Raw genomic sequence first — 17,326 nt, forward strand, 5'->3', positions numbered from 1 at the left:
TTACTATTTTCTGTCGCAAATAATGACTTATAGCAACAGAATTGTGACGGTTTTATGATAGAATTAATGATAATTTGTTTCTAAGAACTTGTGACAGATTCGTGACAGAATTATGACAACATTTTAAATTTTTCACTAAATCCGTTACAATTAATTTGGGTGTAAAAATTTTTTCTTGGTACCAAAATCAGTGATAAAATTTTGTGATTGAAGCCGTTACAATATTAGGATTCCTTGTTTGGTGACAAAATTAGTAACGGAATTATGATGAAAATTTAATTTGGGCAGCTTAAGTACATAACATTGCCAATTTAAGTATAGTTAGAGATTATTGTGACAGAATAATCTATCATAAGGATTAGTTTAATTTAATATTATATTTTTGTGACAAAAATAGTGATGGATTTGTTACAATTAATTTGGAGGGAAAAAGAGGCACCTTGTTAGATTAAAAATAAAATTGGTCGTCATAAGTCTGTCACTGAAAATCTATCACAAAGGTTATTTTCAACTTTATTTAAATAATTAAAAAATTAAATATTTTCACTTGGATAAAATAAAAATATTATATTTTAATTTGTTGTGTATACTATATATTTGAGTTTTTATAAGTATTTAAAATTGGTAACATATATATATATATATAAACTTATATTAATTAATATAAGTTTACATGTAATTATATATTTTAAATGATATAAATTATATGTTAATATTAATATATGATATTAAATATGGCAACCTCAAAAAAACTCAAATCTAGAATAAAATATATTATGTAAACAAGAAATAATAATATTATATATTTTGTTTGGAATAATTAATATACTAATATTATTAAATATATAAAAATAATTTTATAAAATTAGACGAGTATAATATATATATATATATATATATATATATATATATATATATATTATAGAGTAGTTATTATATATACCAACTTTGTAACGTATGAAACTATAATATTAATTTGATATACTATATAATATTAATATGTAACTTAATTATGGATATTGACATATAATTAAGCAAATTATACTTTTGAAAATAATATATTTAATTAATAATAAATCATAAACAATATATTATATAATCAAAAAAATAATATATTACATATCCCTGCATACAACATTTGTATTTTTATTCAATTAAGTCCTTATGAACTTAATTAATTTTTTAAACTTTATTTTTGTTTATTTCAATTAAGTCTAACTTAAGTGATTATCTTTGTTTAATCTCAATTATGTCATTTAATATATGTGACCCATTAGACTTCTAACATGTTGGCCATAAATATAAAATAATAATCAAATACTAATTTGACAATTGATTTATATTTATATATCATGAGCGATATCTAGCAACACATTATGATCACCCATATGTTAGAAAGTTAATTAAAGAATTTGACAAAACCCTTCAGTGATGAGCTTCTCAATGTAATACAATCTTTTCATGACATATCCTAGATATGTTATAAAGCATGACTCAATGTCTACTTATGACATTACATATTAATTCTCATAATTTATGACTAACCTTATGAATTTAGGAAACTAACTTTTCTCAAATTCATCATTTTTGAGCGAAAGATTTTATACAAATTAATCAAGAATTGAGAACAAATGAGATACATCTCCTCGTATCATTTGGGGTGATGAATCCTCTTTTAACCACTCATCCACCTTTACATGCTTCATGGTATATCCAAAAACGTCTTGTTTAGGCATCTAGTCGGTTCCAAACCTGTAAAGGTGAAATCAAAGTATGTAATTCTTCATACAAGATGATCTGATGTCTCAAGTCTGAGAACTAGTTGCACGATTATTATATGAGAACATATTCCATAAACACATGAATGAAATATCAAATGGAGTTCTAATAATGAGTCATATTCAGTGAACTTGTTCTCTAATAAGCAACCACATGCCATCCTCAAGCATCCTATATATTTTAATTTATGAGATCGATTGCTTACTTCCCAAGTAAGGAAGCTTAACATGTACTAGTTTTTTAGTATTGTCAATGCCTTATCTTGACAATACAATAATCAAGAACAATTTTAGGAATATGGCTTTGATGCATAGTGATTTCATAATTGTAACAACTTTACAATTCTCTTGCAAAGCCTTTATGTTCTACGGGCTTTATATAATTAGTACTTAATAATTCCTTATTATTGCACTAACATAAAGAAAAACCTCTATCATATGCGATTAAGTATGCATTAAAAGACAATATATATTTGTTGATTAATCCAATTGAGTTTAGGGCACATACCAACAAGAATTACTGCATTGCATTGTATCAATGACTGTAAATCCAGAGAACGAACATCTGGCTTTTCTATTGTTCTATCCACAAAATTTGCTTTGTTTTTGGAATAGAGCGCGTTCATAAAGTTACGCCTCCACGTGAAATAATTATCTTTACTTTCATTGACAAGGTGCGTTACAAAAATCAGGTTTGGATGATTAGACAAATACAAGTAGTATGGAGAAGTAGCATCAATGGCCTTACTTTGATTAACACTTGCACTTGCCACCAATTCTTCAATATTCTTGCCTTTGTCATTGTTCGCATCATCTCCTATCATTTAAAAAAATCAAGATTTCATAACCTGCTTTGATGCGATGAAAAATAAAATAACTCAAAAGAATAGAGTAAAAAAATCATACTCTTCGTTAACAAGATGAAAACATATATACATATGAGATTTATTTGGAGTATAAGAAAATAGTATAAAAGGAAGTATTCTAATCCTAAGTTTTCTTGGAATGCAGGCAAAGAAAAATGTTAATAAGAAAAGATTACATAAGAGAATAATCCCCATAATTTTATGTATGAGAATGAAAATAAAAAATCCTCCAATAACTTTCTTCACCATTATCACATTGGAGAACCACTCGGGATATTGGACCAGATGTATTCAGCTTGGCAGAAATTATTGACCTCAACTTTGATAGCTTGGATAATTTGGTCTTGTGCCTCTTCTTTTGTTTTATCAGTTTAGCGAAGGGTCTACGTTCAAGTGGTAGGTAATGACAAATGGATGTATGCTTGGCATGTCTGTTACTGATTAGGTGAATACTTTAGCATTACGTTGCAAGAATAAACGATTGTGTGCCTGATCATTTAAGAACCCATGTAGGTGGTTTTCTTATTATCTCCCTTATGGTTTGTTCAACTAGCTTTAACTTACTGAGTTTGGTTTTCATCTCCATCATCCAAGCTTTCTGGGGTTAAAATTTGTCAAATTGCTATGTACCACATTAAAACTTCACTGACATTCTACCTCCTACTGTGGTTTTCCTGGTTTCCCTGTTTGGACGATTATTTAGCGGTTTTAGACAATTGAAGAGAAAGCAAGTGACATAGCCTGGCAATTGCTTGGTTGGTTTGGATGTATCCAATACCCGTGAGATTTGGGAACTTTATGGTGAGACAACAGATGGCAATGACCATGCTGGTCTATTTCATTAGTAGGCAACCAAATATGGCATTTATACGTCGAGGGTTGGTGTATTACCATGAAATCAACTATGAGGCTAAGTGTGTGTTTTCTTGGCCTATGGTGACTGGTAGACTGATGATACCCTTAACTGAGAGGGTTGGTTCGCAAACCTGTAGATTGGTTTGCAAGATTAAGGTTGTTTGGGCCATCACCCATTTTTAGAAATGCTTCATATGTAAGCAGTTCAACTACACTTCTCTCGTCTACTAGGATACATTCTACTTGGAAGTTCCTAATTAAGGTTCTGATTAGAGCTATATCTCTCAATTCAATATAAAAACTCTTAAGCGATGCAGAGCAATGGACACCACAATTTAAAAGAGGAGCACCAAGTCCAGAGCTAGATCCTGTTGAGGGGAGCAATAAATAGTCAAGGAGAAGTTAAGATAGAGACAAAAGGTGAAATATCTGCCTGCGAACCTTGGAGATAGATGATACAGATGCAATTTGACATATCTGCAATCAGTGTCAAACATTGATATAAATCTCATCTCCTACCAAATGCTCTCAAATCTATGAGTACAAAATTTGTTCTCATTCCAGTATCTTACCACCCAAAGGCAAGATTACAGAATCGCTCAGCGTGTAAGCTGCTGTATCACTTGATCCATAACTTCATCAAATGGACCATTTTGCCAGAAAAATCAAACAAACAAGGTGCATCGTATCGTTTCTTAAACAGATATTGACTTTAGTTGTCGTAATCAGATGAACATGACACGGAATGCTTAGGATTAGCAGGACCAAATAGCAACTCCATGCAGAAGGCAGGGCCACATATTGATCTACCTGTGCTCCCAACTTTGTCCAAATCCCGGATAGTAAACTGGCAAAGTTGAGATATAAAGTAAAATTAAAGATGCAAAAAAATTTTAATCTTGGTATCCTTCATAAAACTTAGATACTTTAAATTTTCCATATCTCTCATTATCATAACGTATATATGAATGACAGGCAATTCTATTCTTTTTCTTTTCTTTTCTTTTTTTGTCTCCTAAGAGTAGGGAAGCATATTAAGAAACAAAGAAAACGTTTAGAGGAAACCATAAACATACCTGTAGCAAGCTGTTTTTTATGAAGGCTGTATTGAAACAAGCATAAAAAAGACGACCCCCAATCATCTTTTGATAGAATATAACTCGCACATCTCCGCTAACCTGTCCAACTTAGTTAATTTTCATGCCCTTGGTACTAAATGGTAACAAGAATATAAATTTGAAGGCATGCAAGACTTTTTGAGCAAATCTAGATCCTCAACATGTTTCCAGACAATACACCATTTCATTAAGCATATGCATGCAAGTAATTCCAAAGAACTCCCCATACAAACTAGAAGTATAGTTTCCTTTTAATTTAATCTAAAAAACATGGTTAAACCCATCTGCTGAATAATTACTCTAATGTTGATAATAGTCCTGAATACTTTGCTAGACTCTTCACCAAAATTTTCTACTGCAAGCCAAAATACTCAGCATCGCCAACTCTGAATTTGACATAACACATCATAGCAAAGCAGACATATAAATAGAGGTGCAAGCATTACAAGCGACTTACTTGCACAGGTTTACTGAAATGATAGTCAAGACAGGTCTTCTGGTATAATACAGGACTTTCTGTGTCCATTTGGACTACGACACGAGGTTCTTCTGATTCTGATGTGTTCCCTTCTTCTTCACCTTCAATAAATGACAAGAAGTACCGAGGACTGCTGTTAACCTCATATCCTTTATTGATTTCTCTACAGCAACTCTTGGCAACTTCAACAGGTGGACAGTACATCTGACTAGGAATCTGTGCAGTAAGGGTGGTAATAGCTTGTGAGAAAATAAAGAAGAAAAGATAGCTTAGAATTGAGATAAACTTCATTTTACTGAGGGAACAGTTAAGAATGGCAGTAATAGTCCAAGGTACATGCCTGCAACATCAAAAGTACAAAAATGAAAAACATTCCAAGTGATAAAGAATTGCGTTTTGGAAAACTTTAGATGACCTGAGTCTGTTTCAAAATTTAACAACTACTAATGCATGACATTACCAATTGATAAGGTTAGATGCTAAGTTCTAAAACTAGCATGTCAACCTACATTCACTTAGCCACTAACTTTTTGCAGGCAAGAAGAAGTATTAAGATCTGGAGTGACTATTGACCAGGACCCAATGCAATCTCATTGCAAATTCGAACTGATGAAAGAAGGGATTTTAGGTTGAAATGGGATTAATTTTAGTTTTCCCTTGATCATATATAAGATTTTCTAGACAACCCTAGAAATTTGGTTAAGGATATGTGAAACCAAGCTCAGTTGATAGTATGAATCTTTAGTTGTTGTGAATTCACAAACTTAGTGGCATGAATGGAGTAACCTCTTGGAGCTCTGAGACCACAAAGAAGACAGAGGTTGTGGCAATGGTGTCATAAAGACGAATTCGTCGCAATTCTCTACCACATGGTGGAGGCAAGTTGACATCTGGAAGTCCATTTCTAACTCCCCTTGGAAATGAAAGTATATTTTCCCAATACCCCACATAACGACGTTGGCTTGGTATAGAGACCTATCAGAAGAAGTGCAGAAAGTTAAAACAGCATGAATGCATAATAGAACATTCTTGAAAGCACATTTATATACTGGAAGATGTTTACAAGGATGTGAATTCTTTGAAAGAGTATTTGGAGTTACATCATGTTTGTTGCAGCTTGGATAAGTCCCTGTTTCAATTTTGTGTGAAAACTCTAAGAGCATATGAGCCTAAAACTTGACCTTGCATGGCAGTCCTTCTACATTAATTTCTTTCATGTTCTTGATTGTAGATGGTTTATTTCTTGTTAATTTTCATCACTGTATACTGTTCCATGAAATTCAGCTATCTATAAGTACAATTAATCAATCTTAATGAAGCATGTTAGATCAATCACAAAGCTTCCTGATAGTTTGTCTTGTTAGTGTAACCATAAACTTGGTAGGAATATTGATCAGTTCTAAATGTGATCAGTTTTTCTATTAGTATCTTGTTTATCAGAACAATATGTAGATAGATAAATTGATATACAGATAGGAGATTGGTGCAAATGAAGTTTTCCTTAGGTTTATGTAAAGGCAAGTTACAGAAGAGGACCACTTTGGCTACTAATATCATGGTGATTCTACATATCCTTACATAAACTCGCCATCAGAACCTCAAATAGTAAGAAATTATTGCACTAGATTTTTCCATAATAAACCATGTACTTATTTATGAATCCCTTTATACTTCAAATAACATTGAACGAGTTCTTCAACTGAGAACTATATAAATAGTATTATCTGTTTCCAGTTTTTTAGAAAGCATATCTTTTTCACTGATCAAGTTCATTAAAATGTTTTGACTAGTCACAATGTTCTGCAGTTTCAATTCTTTCTGGCAGTTAAATCTTCAATAAATGTAAATATATATATTTGATTAGTAATTATCATTTTCATTAAATAAAGCATCAACTAACTCATACAACATACTTCATCATCTATTAACCATTGAAATTACATCTGAAAATTCTCGTTATACCTAACTCTACTTACTCCTTCATTGTTGGTAGTCCGTTTTTGGGCATATAGCTGAAGAGCTTCCTCTGCTAACATGCCACTGTAAACAAGGTAGGCACACACCATTAATCCTGTTCGACCTTTGCCAGCCTGCAAGTTCAGGTGAAAGACACCAAAGTTGAGAACGTTATCTAATCTAATAAAGAAAAATAAATACCACTACAACCATCATTTTTAGATTACCAAACATCTACAAAGAAACAATTTTGTATACATTTAAAACGGCAATCAGTCTAATCTCTGGTGCTTGGTGACCACTAAAATTGCAAGAAATATTAATACAAAGACATATAAATGCAATGGCATCTGTATTTCCACTGTATCTATAATGAAATTACTGAAATCATAAAGACAATTAATAAATCAAAACAAGCAAAGAGATTAGATGTCAAAGCTAGTTAGGTATAAACCAATAACCATATAGCCCGGTGGTATCTTCTTTTGTTAGGAAGTTTGAGGTCTTGGATTTGAATTATGGGTTCATGGAATGGAATGTGAGGGGGGTAAAAGGGGTGAGGGCATGTTGAAGAGAAACAAAGAGAAAAGAAAGAAGCTTGCTAGTAATACCATGCAATGTATAACTGCAATATTTTTTGGGTCATTTGATAGCCATGAATGCACACTCTCACAGAACAACTTCATCATTTGGAGAGATGGAACATGATTGTCATCAAAAGGAAACTTCTCCACACGGCCATGAAAATGTAATGGATCATAGTCTTCTTCTATACACAAATTGTAGATCTGCGAAATATTGTCAAAGAAATATTAGTTTTTTCTGAAATTTTGAGGGAAAGTTTGTAAAAGGTTAGCTAAGAATTAGTTTTCATAGAAATCACCAAAGAAGATATATAATCAGCAACCCAATATTGATCTTGAAATCTATGTCGTCTATGTCAGCAAGAATGCAAACCATAACGACTTAATCGAGCCTTATTCTCAGCTTAAATGTACGTGATGAAACTTTAAGTACTTGTTCATTTTAGACAGGGCAATATCCTCCATTAAAAATTAGAAAATAACAAAGAATGTATTTTCCCGAAAGAATAAAATTGTATCCAACGAAATGTTAAATCAATTACTATTAGGCTGAGCTGCAGCAGAACTTTGCAACCATTCATCAATCAACTACTCTGCACTTTCCTACTCCTAGGGTAACCTAGGACAGGAAGATAATGGCTGCAAAGTCATGCTTCTGATACTCGTAGAGTCAGAGATGCAATGAGATGGAAAGGAGATAGCATAAATAAGACCACAAATTACTTGAAAAGATTAAAGGATAGGAAAACATTATTTTCACATTTAAAATACATACTTCACCTTATAATGCCCCTGGTGTCTCATTTCTAGCACAGACTTCACCTGCCAGAGAGGATTACGATACATTGCTCGCATACGTTCAGCAGGAAATGACATTGCTAATAGACGATCTGTTATGTATGACATATCCAGATCATAACCACCAACAACCATTCGCCTTCTTTTCTTGGACACCAGGTTCCGAATAAAAGAAGTTGCTGTAAGATAAGCGAGCATTCTATGCTGGAGGAGAAGAGTGGCATTTCCATTCTTTCCCGGCCCTGGCCTTGCAAATTTCAACCCCATGTGGCTAATACCTGTGACAACTTATGAATGCCAAGGTACCTACTAAACAATAAATAAGTCTGAAAAGAACTGCATAAATTTTATGGACTTGGAGACCAATAAAATGCACAAAATTGAATCTGCTATTTTTGAAAAAAATCAAATGAATAAACATATTTCTGCTCACATATGATTGAAGAACAATTTTTTTTTTGTTAAAAATGTATTTTCTGAAGATATGAGAATATAGGCAAATAACAAATTAAAATGTCAGACCTACAAGCATGTTGGGAAGGTCAAAGTGCTTTGCATCATTTCAATGACTTCAATATAATGGCATAGGTTACAAAACAAAAATTTTTCTTTCTTTTTTTTTAATTTGATGAACATAATAAAACCTCTTTCCCTTAAATTTTCCTTTCTAAGCGGAATGATTTGCATTCGATATCAAAAGACTTAAGGTCAGAGAATTTGCCTCTCGAAATCATTCATCTTTTGAATGACAATCAACAATTTTGATGATTTTCTGTTTAACTGCCAGTGGAGAAACAAGGAATTGAAATATGATCATGGAGCTATAAATTCAATTGTTCCTAGTTTCCATATGAACCAAACAAAGAACAAGCAGCTATCGTTAACTTTCTTAAAAGAGTTAAGGTGGAAGGCTCGAATCTCCCTTTCCCTCAAACTAGCAAAGAAATAAAGAAAAAACCAACAATGTACAAAGGAAAGGGTGCAAGAGAAACAGAATGTACCCTTGGGGTTGAACATCAAGTTCCTGATTCACTGACTAAAAAATTTGGAATGGATGCAATTCCTATGATTCCCAAATGAATATATTGAAAACCCTTTTCAAAGAATTTGGAAAACATAGAAAATGCTTTCATTCAAAACGTTTAAGTGTCAGGGAGGCCAGGAGGGAATGATGATGATCATCTCCATTTTGTTTTCGTTACACCCCAGATGGAAAGAGAAATAATAGTGGGATTTTTTGGATATTCTGTGCTAAATTTGGCTCCAACTCTCAGCCCCATATTTGGAGCAAAATGAGCTCTCTCTCTCTCTCTTCCAGGCAATGTACATGTCAACCAAAATACAGTTATAGGAGGGATGACGAGACTTTCTTTAGTATTTTATTTTTTAGGATAACTGAAATTTGTACGACCAGTTTGGTCGATGAAACCTCTCTGTCCTGCATTTTTCCTAGGTTGTTGTCCTGTGTTCAGTTGGGTTGATATTTAACTTACTAAAAAATTGTTAGGACTATATCATAGCATAATGGTTTTTTGCGAAGTAAGAAGAGGTAGTGTTGCATATGACTAGAATGAGATGTATTAAAAGTGATTAGACTCGAGTAGACCTCGAAGCAGCAAGTGCTGTGACAAGTGGTGGAAGAAGATATAGGAAGTAGGGAAGCAAGGATGAAGGAGGGAAGAGAGAGATTTAGAGAGAACAATGAGGGAGGATACAAGTGTAGACAGATAACTTAGAGAGGAGAGGGAATGTCCAAATTTTCCTAAAAGTCCCCATATGAATTGTCAAAATTTTTATACATAAGTCAAATGGTGCAATGAATTTATCTAATGATACCAAGACAACTACTCATAAGGCATTAAAGTGTTTTTTTATTAAAGTACTTTCATTATTTTTTATGTGATATAATTTTTTAAGAGGTAATTTATTGATACTGAAAAGATAGTATATTAATAACTAAAAATAAGCATCTACATGTACTCAAGTATTTGATTTATTGATTGATGCATAATTTCTCTTTTAAAAAAGTAAGATTCGAATAATCAATTTTAATTGAATTTTTTACATTGTTTTTGATCTGAATTGAATTGAGTCATCGAACTTTTGAATTTAAAGCAGATTAACAAATGTTTTTAACCTCAGGTCAACTTTTACTATATTGTACCTTGCAAACCATGTGTAAGTGAAACTTTACCTTTTCAATGAGTCAGGTTAGGTCATCAAGTTCAATTTAGACTGTGCTAGAAAGGCAAATTGTGTTGGATTAACTTGTCACCTCTACTTGCTGAATACCTGGTTTGCAGTTCACATTCTTATTAGAAAAAATTGTGAGAGGTAACCTTCTTTATAAGTCCAATTAAAAAATATTATTTTTAGTCAAATTTTGACATGGCTTTACAACAATACCCTTTAAACAATTTCAAACTAATTAAAATAGTTTCAATTTTCTCTATTCCGCCATCTAGATAAAAATTACAAAATTAAATCTCAATTTCTCTCTCTGGTCAAATACTGTCTATCTCGTCATCCAAAAAGCAGAAATGACATTAAGCTCTTTCTTATTTTATTTTATTTTATTTTTTTGGATGGTGGATCTTGGGGTTTTTAAGGGCGATGAACAACGATTTTGCTTTTCTATGATGATTGCAAGCAACATGATGACTGTGGTAACTGGATGCTTTTTGGTGATGAATTGCTTCGAAAGGTGTGCTGCGATGGAGATGCCTATGTTGATGAGTTGGATCGGATTGGTTAAGATGATGGGCTCAGAGAGAAGGAACAGCTAAAGCATGTTTGATGGGTTTTATGGTGGTTTACGGTTTTGTTATGTTTAGGATTGGGATGATTGTTAAGTATGTTTGTTAGAAATTTTGAGTTGAAATTGTTCAGAGAATATTTTGTAAAGGGAGTATATTTTGTTTTTACATAAAAGGAGTGAGTGAGACCCCCTCGATACGAATATATTTTGTCTTGCTTTGGAGGGTTATGGAGTTTTGTAACCTATCTTTTATGAAATGCATAATTTCATGATTTAGCAAAAAAAAAAGTATGTGTTTTAGATTCTTGAGTTTATTGGTTTCTTCATAGAACCCCAAAGTTGAGGAGTTGAAATTGATTAAACTGGTTTTTAAGTATTGCGATACTAGTTTTTAAGCATTGCGTGGCTTAATCACTGCGTGGCCTAATCACTGCGAGATTGATTTTAGGCATTACGTGATTGGTTTTAGGTAATACGTGACTGATTTTTAGACATTACGTGATTGATTTTTAAGTAATGCCTAAGTCACACAATACCTTACTAACTAGTCACGTAATGTCTTAAGAACTGGTCATGTAATGTCTTACTAACAAGTCATGTAATGCTTATCAATTAGTTACGCAATGCCATATCAACCAGCCATGCAATACTTAAAAACTAGTCATGCAATACCCAAAGTTAGTCACGTAATACTTAAAAATTAGTTACGCAATGCTTAAAAACTAGTTACGCAATGCCCAAAGTCAGTCACATAATATCCAAAGTCAGTTACGCAATACTTAAAAACTAGTCACGTAATGCTTAAAAACTAGTCACGCAATACTTAAAAACTAGTCACATAATGTCCAAAAACCACCAAAACTACTAAATTCTATTTAACAAAACAACTTTAAACGATACACTTAATTCCATTTAACAACATAATTAACGAATATACCTACTTGATAAAGAATGCTCAAAATGTTCAAAGGTTTTTTTTTTATATATTAAAAATCACTCCAAAATATTTAAAAATGCTCAAAACGCTCAAAGGTTTTCTTCGTATATCAAAAACTATTTCAAAATGTTCAAAATGCTTCAACGTTTTTCTTTCTGGTAAGAAATACTCCAGAGATGAATAGTTTGGAGAGAAAAACTCAAAGAATATGAGTCGATTTGAGGTGCAGATCTAAATATACTTGACTTGTTAATATGTTTCAGGTTGAGGCGCAGAGCCAAATAAATGAGTCGATTTCATTAAGGATAATTTTATCAAAATTTTAATTCTCTTGACTAAAAACAGTTAAAATTATGAAAAAGTTTATTATCAAAAACACTTTATGCATAGGGTTTATTTAAAAGAAGAACCCTTCCTATTACTGGTTTGAACTCAGGCTCAAAGTTTTACATATTGGCCACCACAATATAAAGTCTTGCAGTCGGATGTTGTAAGAGACATTGAATTGAGACTTGAGAGAGCTTATGGAAATGGTTTAGTTTAGCAAAAGGGTTTTATTATTATTTCCTGAAAAGTTAAGTTCCAATTCTCATATTATACAAAAAGTACAATGTCCCACGAATTTCCATGGTGAATATTCTGCCAAGAGAAGCAAGACTTTATTAGATGAGTACAGAATGACCAAAGCATTGCGGCAGCTGCTTTTATTCTAGATGGTCATGTGGCCTGATTGACATGAACATTGCAGCATATTGCAGCAACCGGCGATCACTGCTGTTTCCATTCTCTGTAACAGAAATCATTGGACCTCTAGTCCTGGTTCTGTAACGCCGCCAGGCAAGTTGTATATTCACAGCTGCCCATGTTCGCCAATTGGATGAATAGTATCTCGCTGTTCTCTTAAGCCTCTCATTGGCAAATTTGTACCTGAAGTGATCAGTGATGTATCTGAGATTGTTTGCATCAAGGCCAAATGCTTCAATTGACTCTACACAAACAAATGTTGCAGATGAGGCTGGAAGACGGTCTATAAATGGGCGACGAAGACACCAGGAGAGCAGCTCATCACCCAAAAAGCCTCCTGGCTCAATTATACTTGTGGCTACCATGCCTTTGCTAAGGCTTTGGCTACGCTTTATGCGTCCACGAACTATAAACACCATTCTTTGCACAGGATCTCCTTCTCTAATTATCTGTTTCATGGGAACATATATTTAACAAGTTAAACAACCTTCTACACGCTTATAACAGGGTGAGAGATGAAGTAGACCTCGTAAGCTTGCACCTTTTCGTCTTTAGAGAAGACAAGTGGCTTAACTCGATCGCAGATGTTGTCAAGAATAAGGTCATCCAAGTTGTGGAACAGAGGAACCTGAGAGAAAGGAATCGCAATTGAATTGGGTTCATTGGAGAAAGCCTTAAAACCAGTGTTGTACAACTTCTAATGTCCTATTACCATTTATAATAGTACCTTTTTGATGAGGTCAAGGCAAAGGTAGCGCTTAATGTCCCTCCGGAGGCCTTCAGGCAAGTCTTTGATTAATTCCATTTCATCCTCTCCTCCCAGAGTTGCCCATTTCTGGCGTTCAAAGTGGCGAACTCTTTGCCTCAAACGGGATGGTAACTGCCTACGCTTCATCCACCATTCCATGTCACGACATCTCAGCTGCATTTTTCTCTTCTTCGCCATGACAGCATGCAAGAAAACCTTGATCATGAAGGATCCATTCAGTTAAGTCGGCTTTGGAAACTTGAATAAACGTCCAATCCATACAAAACAGTTCAGAGGGTTTTAAGTCACCTGGATGTTTCCAATCAATAAAGTGAAGAGCAACAATCCAGCAAGCACAATGCATATACTGAACATCACTTCTAACCAGTGACTTGTTGGTTCAAGATCGTTTCCAAAGGTGCTGTTAATTGAAACGTGGTGTGAGAAATGCCAGTAAATGGTTATTAAGTTGCCAGCAGAAAACTTCAAGATTCAAGGCAGTTGTTATCAGGAGTTCAGATTAGAATTTAAAGCCAGGCTAAGGACACCCTGCCCTGAAATTCTGCTGTTTTACAAATGTCATGTTTAAGCAAACTGATATAAGAGGAGCAATTTTTTGAGTGTGTGTGATAACCTACTAGGATACTCCAATCTGGCCTATGAACCAACAATTGTAGCAAATAAAGGGAAGTGCACCAACTGTTATTCAAGAGGAATAGACAATTTAATTATTAGGATATTAATAATATTTTCCACTTACCTGAGAGTCATTAAGCCCCAAAATATGGGATAAAGGATCTTAACAGCAACAGAATTGCTAGAAACGACAGGAAGAGCCCACTGATAAATACCGTAATTGAATGGCCCCTGAACATCTAAACATAATGGTTTTCCAACAACTTTTGTTGAGTTACCACCACAAGGATTCCCTACTGCTTCGGCTGGAAATAGAAATTGGTAACACACCTCCTCTGAGCAAGACAACGAGAGTTTGCACCTCTCACTTCTCTCACATTGTTGCCGGAGGCATGAGGCTACGCGCTGTATTGCGAGGACATACCAGCATCCTCCAGCGACCTGCACACCAAAATCGAATGCAAAATCAGGAGAGGTTTCTTAAAGTTGGTGCCAGAATACAAGTTATAGCGAGACTTACATGAGAGGCTATGAAGTAGGCTATGAGATTAAGGCCGAACCCCCACCAAATGGTGCCAAAGATGTAACCTGTGACCTTCTGCATCCTTCTCATCAAACAAATGCTATGGTAAACCTTTGGGAGGAATTGGAACAAGAAGATTAATAGCAGTATAGTCATTATAAGCTTGATCTGCTCTTCTCTGATTAGTTTGGGTACAACTAACCAAAATACTGCCTGAAAAGGAACAAAAGAAGCGGAGTACACGATGAAAAACTTGAAACAGGAGTTCAGTTTGTTCTGTTTTACTTAAATCTCAAGTTATGCAGACATGAAACAATTGGATCAGAATAAAATTTAATGGCATCATGTTGGAAACATAATGGAGAACATCAGCTTTCCGAATCTGCAAGTAAGTAAACCACAATTCTCCATGGAACATCTTGCATGGTATTTATTCAAATTAAGTAATCATATTACAATTAGTTTGTTTAATCGAAAAAATAATGAGGTTATAAATTTAAGGCATACCCCTTTCTAAACTGTAAAACAAAATACATGCAAATTCACGGGGTAACATGCTCCAGGACAAAATTAATATCCAACAAGAAACGTGCAATCTTTTTGGTGATGATGCAATATGATAACCACCCAGCTGCAATGGAAGCAACCGAAGTAATTGTCAACAACCTCCTTGTCAAATAGGGAAAAGGCACTAGTGTAAGATCATTATCAGCATTCCATAATAAAACAAATTAAAGGTGAAAAATTATATACAAAAAAAAATCCCAAAAACACTGTATCTTATGGTGGGGTTTGTGGCACCCACCTAATATTGTCAAGTTTTGGGCGTCACTCTCAGATCAAAATTTGAACAAATGATCACTCAATTACCCTATGCCTTTTTCCTTCCAATGGTCTAGAAATCATTGGCATCCTTGTATAAAGCAGCCATCATTAAGAAATCTTCAAAACCTTAGCAATGTTAAGGAAAACAAAAAAATAAAAAAATAAAATACTGTGTGAACTCAATGAGAGGAACAAGAATCCAAAAGTTGCCAACAAACCACGCACCTTCTGCATGATCGTAATCAATGCACCTATCTTGAAAGTTACTAAAAAAATGAAAGCATCATTTACACATCAGCCTTCAATCATAATTCATTATAAGCTCATTTATTTCATTTTCTTTTTGTTTAAATATGACGAGTATGTTGGCTTGCATGGAAATTTGATGACGTGGCATATCATGATAGAGTAAAAATTGAAAAATTAAAAAAAATAAAAATAAAAATAAAAATAGGTAAGCACTAACGGACCTGAGGAACTGGGAGAATCACAAAGGCATCAAACCAGAAACCTTTAAGGGAACGAACGTAATGAGAAGCTATGGCACGTGCGTCCCACACTAGTTTGCCGCAACCGACGACGAGTGACTCCCTTGACACGTACGCCAGCCTGAACTGAAGCCATAGATGAAACAAATGCACGGCGTCGACACACGTGCGAAGGACGGTTACAATGGCGGCAAGGCCACCATCCATGTACAAACAAGGAAAGCCACCTCTGCCTATCGATAAAGCATAGAAAAACAGAGGATCAATAGCTAAGGCCATGCCACGAGCCAGCAGGAACGCGCGGTTCCATTTCTGCACGCGCTTGCTCCTTGGATCAAGCACACGTCCTAACGGGCCAGAAGGGTGCCGAGATGCAGCAGCTTGAGTCTTCTTCTGGCCCGCTCGGGCCTGAATGGGAACAAGGGAAGAGCCTGCTGAGGCTTCCCATTCAGGTTGGTGAGCATGGTCGCAGCTGGTGGAGTGGAAAACTGGAACTCCTACTTGAGTGCAAGCGTAGCATTCTACGGTGTTGGAAATTGGGTTGTCTTCGTTGATGTCGCCGCTGTGATCAGAGTTCTCGCCGGGGGAGTTTTGAAGCTGGCAGAGTCCAATCCACCTGTTACAGAATTGGAAAACACCAACTTAGACATCTTTACGTATTTAACAAACGCTTAAATCTCAGGAGATCCTAGCTAGCACCACGTTAAAATCGTACTGTTATTTAAAATTTTTTAAGTAGGCAAAAAGAAATAATTATTTTTTAATTCCTTTCGTGATCGCAAATCATTAGTTACATAAAACCATTTTACATGCGTTTCTATTTTCAAGGAAAGGGAAGTAAGTGGAGGAGGGGAAACCTTGAGAGGGACAAGTTGGACGGAGAAGGCATAGTGAGAAAAGTGGAACCATGGGAGAGAAAGGAGGGCTTGGAGAAGGAAAAGAGGAAGAGAAGAGAAGTATTTTGGCAGTGTGAGAAATGAGAAGAGAGGGAGAGAGGCGTAAAGGAGTAGGAGAGAAAGAGAGAGAGAATGGGGGAGGGGGTTTAGGAAGGGGAGGATATGATGGAGTTATTTGGAGGGATTATAATACACAAGAGGACTGGTCTGTCACGTAGCACGTGAAGAGGGGTTGGGGGGGGGGGGGGGGACGGGTCCAGAGATGATGCCAAACCTAGCCACGGAACATGAAGGTGCGAGTCGTGGTAGGGTTTGGTTCCAGTCGAGCCATTGGGTCC

General features: G+C 34.8%; 2 protein-coding genes across 8 annotated transcripts; both read right to left on the reverse strand.

Annotated features, from left to right (window-relative positions):
• Nucleotides 2,513-9,633, reverse strand: LOC18601599 (phosphatidylinositol 3,4,5-trisphosphate 3-phosphatase and protein-tyrosine-phosphatase PTEN1). 6 transcript variants are annotated; one of them, XR_001927358.1, is made up of 10 exons: nt 9,435-9,633; nt 8,416-8,711; nt 7,663-7,839; nt 7,072-7,185; nt 5,882-6,070; nt 5,075-5,311; nt 4,576-4,677; nt 4,072-4,346; nt 3,941-3,976; nt 2,513-2,595 (listed from the first exon to the last, which is right to left on the reverse strand). XR_001927358.1 is itself a non-coding variant. In XM_007032590.2 (8 exons), the coding sequence occupies exons 1-8, from the start codon at nt 9,448-9,450 to the stop codon at nt 4,212-4,214; spliced, it is 1,266 nt and encodes a 421-aa protein (XP_007032652.2). In that variant the 5' UTR covers nt 9,451-9,633; the 3' UTR covers nt 3,908-4,211. The 6 variants fall into 6 exon arrangements, 4 of the variants coding, with proteins under 4 accessions (XP_007032652.2, XP_017974342.1, XP_017974344.1 ...); XR_001927359.1 differs by lacking the exon at nt 2,513-2,595 and adding an exon at nt 3,558-3,867; XM_007032590.2 differs by lacking the exon at nt 2,513-2,595 and having other exon boundaries at nt 3,908-4,346.
• Nucleotides 12,651-17,125, reverse strand: LOC18601600 (cyclic nucleotide-gated ion channel 2). Of its 2 annotated transcripts, none has more exons than XM_007032592.2 (8): nt 16,950-17,125; nt 16,075-16,708; nt 14,777-14,992; nt 14,381-14,697; nt 13,930-14,041; nt 13,600-13,836; nt 13,399-13,500; nt 12,651-13,321 (listed from the first exon to the last, which is right to left on the reverse strand). In XM_007032592.2, exons 1-8 carry the CDS (start codon nt 16,979-16,981, stop codon nt 12,833-12,835), a joined length of 2,139 nt encoding a protein of 712 aa, XP_007032654.2. In that variant the 5' UTR covers nt 16,982-17,125; the 3' UTR covers nt 12,651-12,832. The 2 variants fall into 2 exon arrangements, with proteins under 2 accessions (XP_007032654.2, XP_007032653.2); XM_007032591.2 differs by having other exon boundaries at nt 12,833-13,321; nt 13,414-13,500; nt 16,950-17,117.

The sequence above is a fragment of the Theobroma cacao genome, chromosome 4 (genome assembly GCF_000208745.1).
Source record: "Theobroma cacao cultivar B97-61/B2 chromosome 4, Criollo_cocoa_genome_V2, whole genome shotgun sequence".
In the NCBI taxonomy this organism is placed as follows: Eukaryota; Viridiplantae; Streptophyta; class Magnoliopsida; order Malvales; family Malvaceae; genus Theobroma; species Theobroma cacao.

Excerpts from the sequence above, each read along its gene's own strand:
- LOC18601599 (XM_007032590.2), bottom strand. Across the intron at positions 7,840-8,415 it reads GACACCAGGGGCATTATAAG|ATCTACAATTTGTGTATAGA; the intron begins GTGAAGTATGTA and ends AATATTTCGCAG. Across the intron at positions 6,071-7,071 it reads GGACTACCAACAATGAAGGA|GTCTCTATACCAAGCCAACG; the intron begins GTAAGTAGAGTT and ends TTCTTCTGATAG.
- LOC18601600 (XM_007032592.2), bottom strand. The coding sequence starts at position 16,981 with ATGCCTTCTCCGTCCAACTTGTCCCTCTCAAG. Across the intron at positions 14,698-14,776 it reads CCTACTTCATAGCCTCTCAT|GTCGCTGGAGGATGCTGGTA; the intron begins GTAAGTCTCGCT and ends TTTGGTGTGCAG. Across the intron at positions 14,042-14,380 it reads TGGGGCTTAATGACTCTCAG|CACCTTTGGAAACGATCTTG; the intron begins GTAAGTGGAAAA and ends TTCAATTAACAG.